The 7,547-nt window shown below is 37.9% G+C and overlaps 1 protein-coding gene across 1 annotated transcript in view; it reads left to right on the forward strand.

Annotated features, from left to right (window-relative positions):
• Window positions 1–1,333: 1,333 nt before the first annotated feature.
• LOC150086743 (uncharacterized) overlaps window positions 1,334–7,547 on the forward strand; it is a 13,732-nt gene continuing 7,518 nt past the window's right edge. Inside the window, exon 1 of the mRNA XM_090372240.1 lies at window positions 1,334–1,346. Within this exon, the coding sequence (XP_090228366.1) occupies window positions 1,334–1,346 (13 nt within the window). The remainder of the gene's footprint in view (window positions 1,347–7,547) is intronic.

Below are 7,547 nucleotides of genomic sequence, written 5' to 3' on the forward strand. Positions count from 1 at the left end.
CTCTCGGCTGTGGGGTCCTTGTCCTGTTCGTCTGGTTTGCCGCACTTGTTATGGCATTTGTTATTACATGTTGGTGGTGATCCGGTGTGCAGCCCAGTAGTTGGTCGGTTTGTAGGTTGTTGGCTTTGCAGATGACAGCCTCTTTGAATCGTTTCCAATTCGCTTTATCTACTGCATACCTGTTAGTTTGAGGCCAATGACTGGGGCTCGGTGGAGTGATCTCTGCATGTCAAATGTGATAGCTCGGTGGTCGGAAGTGGTCCAGTTCTCTTGATCCTTCCAGGCTGCAATATGACTGGCAAGAGATCTGGTAGCTATGGTAGCATCCAAGGTGGCTTCCCAAAGGGTTGAACTGAAGGTGGGTAGATTATTGGGACGGTTTAGGACGACAAAGCCACTGTTAGTCAAAAACTCTTCCATGTGTTGTCCATTTCTGGACCCCCTGCGTTCCGGGGTCTCACTGTGCCACAGAGGTGAGCGGCAATTCAAGTCAGCGGAGACAAGTATCCTGGCTCCATGCAGTTCGGTGAGTACATGTTCCAAGTATTGTGTTGCAGGGAGAATATCAACGCCCGGACGACAGTACAAGGATATCACATAGAATTCTCCCAGTGATGATATTATGTGTGCACAGGATGCCCACTCAGAACACAGATGGGTGATCTTTGTCACTGTTATATTAGGGTTTCTCACCACTATAGCCGCCAATTGGGTCACTCCACCCACCTGGACAATCTTGTAATTGAGCGGATATCCCCGTACAGCCCCGGCGCAGGTGTAAGGTTCTTGTAGCAGTATGATGTTAAGATTTTCTTCCTCTGCCTTTTGCCTACCTTGTCCCGCAACGGCAATGGCCCGCTGCGCATTTATTTGGAGAAATTTAATGCATCTCGTGTTGTATCTTTTAGGAAGAGTCCCCATAGTGGATCTTTAGTTGTTGTGGCCTTTTGCTTTTATATAAACGGGGCATTTGCTGTCTCTGAGTGAGTGTGTGTGAGGGAGTTTCTGCCATTTACAATTTCACAAACTGGATCGTTTGCTTTGTTCGGGCAGTTTGCGAAGTTGTGCCCCTCCTCAGCACAATGTCCGCATGTTGCTTCTTGTTGGGTGCATGTCTGCGTGGTGTGCCCGAATCGGCAACACCGCAAACATTTCGGAAACGCGATGTGTTCCTTGTACCAGTGGGAGCTTCAATTTATGTATATTCTTGTCTGTTTTGTGATCTCTTGCCAGGCTTCAGGGACAAGTCCGAGTACCCAGTTTGAGGAGCCTCCATTTCTGCTCTTAGTTTGGAATTTTGGCGTTATAAGGCTGGTAGGATCTCTGTCAGGTAATGCCTGTTGGAGGTTTGACCTGAGAGGGCATAAATTCAAATTGAGGAAAGACAGATGTAGGATAGACGTGCGGAAATTTGCCTTTAGCCGGCGGGTGGTTGGTTGGTGGAACAGATTTTCATCCCTTGTAGTGGAGGTGGATAGCCTAAATAAGTTTAAGGCTCAGCTGGACAGGTATTTTGAACGAACAGAGGGGTGAAGTGGAAGTGGTTTTTTTTTTTTTTTTTTTTTGGCTGATGCTGCATAAGCTTGCTTTCCTGCATCAAATGCCACTACTAATGCTAATGCTAATGTTTCGCCTGTACACTTCTTCACATATGGAGGAAGGGCTAAGGTCGTTAGTAGGAGTGATGGCACTTTGAACCAAACTGACCAGGGGGGGGCGGTCTGTCCATATTCCCATCCCCCTCCCCGCCAGCCCTCCCCTCTCCGAGCTCGCGGTCTGCCTCCCCCTCCCTCCCTCCCCTACCCCCGAAACACTTTGAACAGAATTGCACAGCGGGTGGTCTGGAGACTTCCCCTACCTCCCCCACCCCAAAACACTTTGAACAGCGGGTGGTCCGTCGACCCAACCCCGCCACTAGGTGGCGCTGTCATCGAAACACTTTGAACAGAATTTCACAGTGGGTGGTCTGTCGACCCACCCCCGAAACACTTTGAACCGATTTTGGTTGCGACGGTCGCCGCTAGGTGGCACTGCCATAGAAACACTTTTAAGCTAGCTGACCAAGGGCAGTATTCCACCCTCCCCACCCCCACACACAGATGTTGAATCTTTGATTGTGATGATATCACCAATCACGTGAATCCTTCCCATGATAATGTTATTTTTAGGCAATAAATTAATTAGTGCTATTTTGAATTGTTTTTACTTTAAAGTATTCATGAACAAATCAACGGTATTATTTGAACATAATTAAAGCATTCATGAAGAAATCAATGGTATTTTGTGATTTGAAAGTGATTTTCAATATAATTTTTAATGAAGACAGATTTTAACGGATGACCTTTTTTCTTTTAAATACTGAGCTACAGTTGCTTTCGAATAGATTTGAATAAATTTGTACATGAACATCCTCGTGCATATTGTTGTTTGCCGTATAACGAACAGTCAAACTCATTCATGGCAAGATTTCACTGGTTCTCTTTATTTCGAACACAGTTATAATTTGATTAGTGTTATTACTTGAATGCAATTAATGTGTTTTTTCATAACTATAAAGTTCGAAATTAATTTAAAATGGTTGAAGTTTAAGGGGAAATTTAAAAAGTTAAAATAAATTAAGGGGAAATTTAAAAAGTTAAAATAAATTTACCACAAGTTGTGTGAAAATTACAAGGTAAACATCGTAACTCCCAAGCTATATAACATTCATATTATTCTGGTTAAAATTTTAAAATCTTCATTGCAGACATGGGTTAAACGAGCTTTTATCGGAATTCTAAAGAGACCGCACAGGTCTTTACTAATAATAAAATCTCAATTCAGATTGCATACTGTTATGAGAACAATCCATTTTTTGTTTTCCCGTATGAAGTTTTCAAGCATAGTTCCAGAAAGTGTTCAGCATTTACAGTATGGAAAAAATTTTCGAGCTCCACAAAAATAGACCGGTGATGCTAAGTTCAAGTACTTAGCAATTAAATTTAACTTATTTACATAGTTTTCCACTCACCTAGTTTTATTAGAGTTCACATTTTGTCTTTCCAGTGAGCGAAATTTTTACACACACATAGCTGAACGAGAATGGTTTGCATTTGAAATTGTATGTTACCCAGAGCCACAATCCTTGACACGTTGTCTTCCTTTTGCTGCGAATATTTTATCAATTCAGGACGTTTCTTCTCCACTTTAATAACTACAACACAAAAATCTGAATGGAGGGTTGAAAAATTCACAAAACCAACACGAGCAATCCATTTGAAGATACAAAAATTGTAATGACACCAACCCCACGGCTAAAGGCAACTGAAATGCTATAATTATCACGTGGGAGTTTAACCAATCATAAACCATAAACCAGCTTTGTACGATAACAAGCAAAAAATTAAGTGATATCCACAATATTTTTTCAAAAATGTTTCCAACATTTGTGCGAAACGTAATCTGTATACTGAATGTCCATAAGCCTGGAAAACGTAAAATAGGTAGAACTCTGAGAAAAACCCCCAAAACAGCAGTGCCATAAATCCCCGTTTATGCCATAATCCTTTGGTTTAATTCCAGGAACACAATTCCCAATTAAACAACATATTTTTAAATAATTGTAATATGTCTCTGTAGCCAATAGAAAATACTGTAATTGCATGTCTATATGAACGCAATAATATTTATTGTGATCCTGCGATTGTGTTTTTCCCAAAACACTAAGACGTTAGTATGAACTTTTTGCGATAAAATTCGCAAAAGAATAAAAACTTATTTCTCTATCAATAATAATGTTAAGGAACCACAAAGACACAGATAAAAGTTACAAAAGAATATTCTATTTTATTCTTAAAAAAACTAAAGAAAAATACAAAATACTTACAAGTAAAGATTCCCTAATCTAAATAAATTAAGCTACTGTAACCACCATCTGTTGTTAAAGCATCGTTACTCCGATCGTGCCAGATGATGGGCACGGTGGAAAAACCACTCTCGTCAACGGCATAGGGATTCCGAGGACCACCAACATTTACTTCTTCTTCTTCACACTCCCTGACAATAATGATGTCCGGTGAATGAACCTCACGATCAACGTATGCCGATCCTATTGACACTTCCGATGCCGACCGTGAGGAGTTGGATGCGGATATATCACCATCGTATGAAAGATGCAAACTTGCAGAGGTTGAAAATTTCATAGACACTTCCCATGAACAGAGGCTATCATCCAGCGATAGAGATGAAAATTGGTGTAATCGATACAGGACTGCCCCGTACTAATGGGAGTTGAGCACCGTGTTTTTGGAAAATATGTCGAGACATTCCAGTCAAAGACCGCATAACGATTAGCAACGTCCGAAAGGTCTATGTCGTCGCAGGAATCGAAGGGAGTTGAACTCCGTATTTTCGGAAAATATGTCAAGGCGTTCCAGTCAAAGGTCTCACAACGGTCAGCAACTTCCAAAAGGTCTACGTCGTCGCAGGAAACCCACGGGTCACAACACTCTGAACTTTTATCATAACAGACCCCTGACCCTGAACACATGCACAAACTGTACCTACACAACGTTGTAAGGACGGAAAAAAAACGTGAGAGTAGCATGAAGAAATAAACACAAAACTAGCCCTTTTAAACTCAAGCAGGTTCAAATGTTAACCCAATACAACCAATCAGATTGGTAGGGAAAGCTGAAAATTTAACCAATGAGATGCGTTCATGAACGTGAGTACGTACCACCGTATATAATACTGTTGCTAAAAACAACTTATTAGTTAACGTGCTCCTTTTTGCCTAATTTGTTAACACACATTTTGTTGGATCTGTGAACTGCAAAGATTTAGAACATATTTTTCTGATATAATTTTACAACTTCATAAATGAACGTTCTGTTATGGTAATAGAAATGAGAAAATACAGATATATACACCTAAAAATTAACAGATTTTATAATTTTCACAACCTATTTGTAGGTGTCAAATGTATATTTTAGCCGTTAGGGGATAGCACAGCTTGGAACTTCACAAAGTTTACGAAAGATAGCCTTTGTTTGTCCATAAGATCTTCACTGAAAATGGGAAAGTTTGAGAAAATCACATGTCACCTTTAGATATTTTGCGTGTCCAACCGGAAAATTTGTCCCGTTATATTCTTTTCAATTGCTAGAATTTGTACGAAATCGAACTTTTTGTGGCAGTTTCGCTTTCGAGATAGAGAAATTGTCCTTAAACGATTTCGCCCACCTTTCAATGCAACCCTCAGGTTTTTTTATGCATCCCAACTCAAAAAATTACGCTAAACGACTGTAAAACGGTTCGCAACCAACTCGTTGGAATTATTGAAATTATGAAAAATAAATATCGTAAAGCTACATTGACTGGTAGTTTAAAATCAACACTTGTTGACAAGTTGATGGAGGGGAAAAAATAACATTCAATCTCAGCAACTGCGAATGGATCCAAAACAGTTAAAAGCTGAGATTTTTAATAAATTTTCAGTTATCCATCAACACTTTGTAACCTTTTCAAAACAAACGTGAAAAAATCAACTTAAAATTCTTAATTGTAAGCATTTTCCGTGTACTATAAGATGAATTTGAACCTGAACAGCTCATTCAAATCATAAAAAACATCCCCAAATGGCGTAAAACTCAAACAAATACAGCCAAACGTCGGAAAATCTAACAAAAATTATGTAAAAAATCTTAATAAAATGTTTTTCAACATTTATTTAAGATTGAGACCCCCACTGCCCACACAAGAGGATTACGGTGTCCCAGCAGATTAAAGGCTCATGATTCAAAAATATATAGAGCGTCATCACCAACTCAAGGGGATTAATAATGATTATACCGTTCTTGGGTTTTTTTTCTCAGAATTCCAATGAGCTTACACATTAACATGAAAAAACAACGGAAACTGTGTACAAGTAATTAATGGACCCTTTAAAATTAGAGAAAATGATCAGAAAGAGAGAAATTAATCGGCATTTTCCTCCATGTACCCAAGGAATGTGTTTGTGAGATTTTTAATTAAAAATTTGCTTACACATTACAACATTTTTGTTCTGTCAAAACATGAAATTCATTCATCACAGTAAAAATCAGGGTGGAAACACGCAAAACAAACACTGTCAAGAGACAGAAATATAAGAAAATTAAGTAAAAATATCTTAAAAATACAGCTTCAACATTTATTCAACCCTCAGACATCAGCCACAACTTCACAGGTTCTTAAAAAACCCCCTCAAAACGATTATGGTGTTAAGACACGCCTGAGGTTAAAAAAAATATTAACCGTTATCATTGAAATAATCACATTTTAGATCTTTTGTGTTTCCAGGAATTCCATCATCCCTCAAAATTTCAGAAATTACACATTTGGAATCAAAGGAACATATTAGAATTAGTGAAAAATAATAGGGTTTTTTCAAATAAAAAGGCGTTTTTTGTCTTATTTACAATCAAAAGTTGAAAATTTGCATGTGTGCGACATATAGACAAATAACTTTGCTGGTTTTTACCTAGCAAAACTAAAAATATGATATTTTTAATAATAAAAAAAACTTTTCAAAGTACTCTGAACAGTTGAAATGTTAACAATTTTTGGATCTGTTGTTGCAGCAGAAACATGAAAATACACACAACACACTGTAAAATTAACAATGACAACAGAAACTATACTTTTATGAATCTATCGGCATAACAACTGATGAATTTTCATATGCACACACACTCATACAAAAGATGAGCAAAGGTAATTTGAGACAAAAATCTTGATTTAACACAAAAACAACATAATAGATGAGGAAAAACACCATACATGTGTTCATACAATTCTAAACTACCATATTTAAAGTGCATGTTACAATAAGAAAAACCAGCAGTGTGTTACAATAGGAAAACTCACCACAATTTTCCAGAAACATAAGTAATTTTGAATCTCAAAGCAAACAAGACTTCTGAAACCATGGTAATAGCAGTAATAATCACCGCTGTTACAATCATTTCCTTATTGATGTACCAGCAGATACCGTGTTCATTATATAATTCGTCATTTACCAATGTAACGCCTTACTTTATATTTGAAAAAGGAAAAATTCGAAGCAAACGCATGAAAATTTAAGATAATTTTAACCGGAAGCGTATACATTTGAATCGTCACACTTTTAATTTCATTATTTCGACTGAAAATAGCCGATTTCTGCCGAAGGCAATTAGGCTAACACACAGTGTGCATGCTATTTTCACATTCACATTGAACCAAAATAAACCTGAAAAATAAAAAAAAACAGCTGCAGATCACCGGCTATTTTACACACGCTAAGACCGAACAACACCAACCTAAGTCAAAGATTTCACTAAATCAAAACGTTTGATTTAGTGAAAAGATGGGGTGCATAAAGAACAAACTTAAAACGGAAAAATAACAATTAAACATGTCTTCTGGGGAGAAGATTATGTCACACAATTTATGAACGAATTATTTGCTGTCAAGGAAACAGTTAAGCGTGCACGTGATGGTAGGAATATTCGCACCATCGAACCTCTTAAAGTTGTGGGCTAGAA

This window comes from Mastigoproctus giganteus, chromosome 4 (genome assembly GCF_048544385.1).
Source record: "Mastigoproctus giganteus isolate SK-2022 chromosome 4, ASM4854438v1, whole genome shotgun sequence".
In the NCBI taxonomy this organism is placed as follows: Eukaryota; Metazoa; Arthropoda; class Arachnida; order Uropygi; family Thelyphonidae; genus Mastigoproctus; species Mastigoproctus giganteus.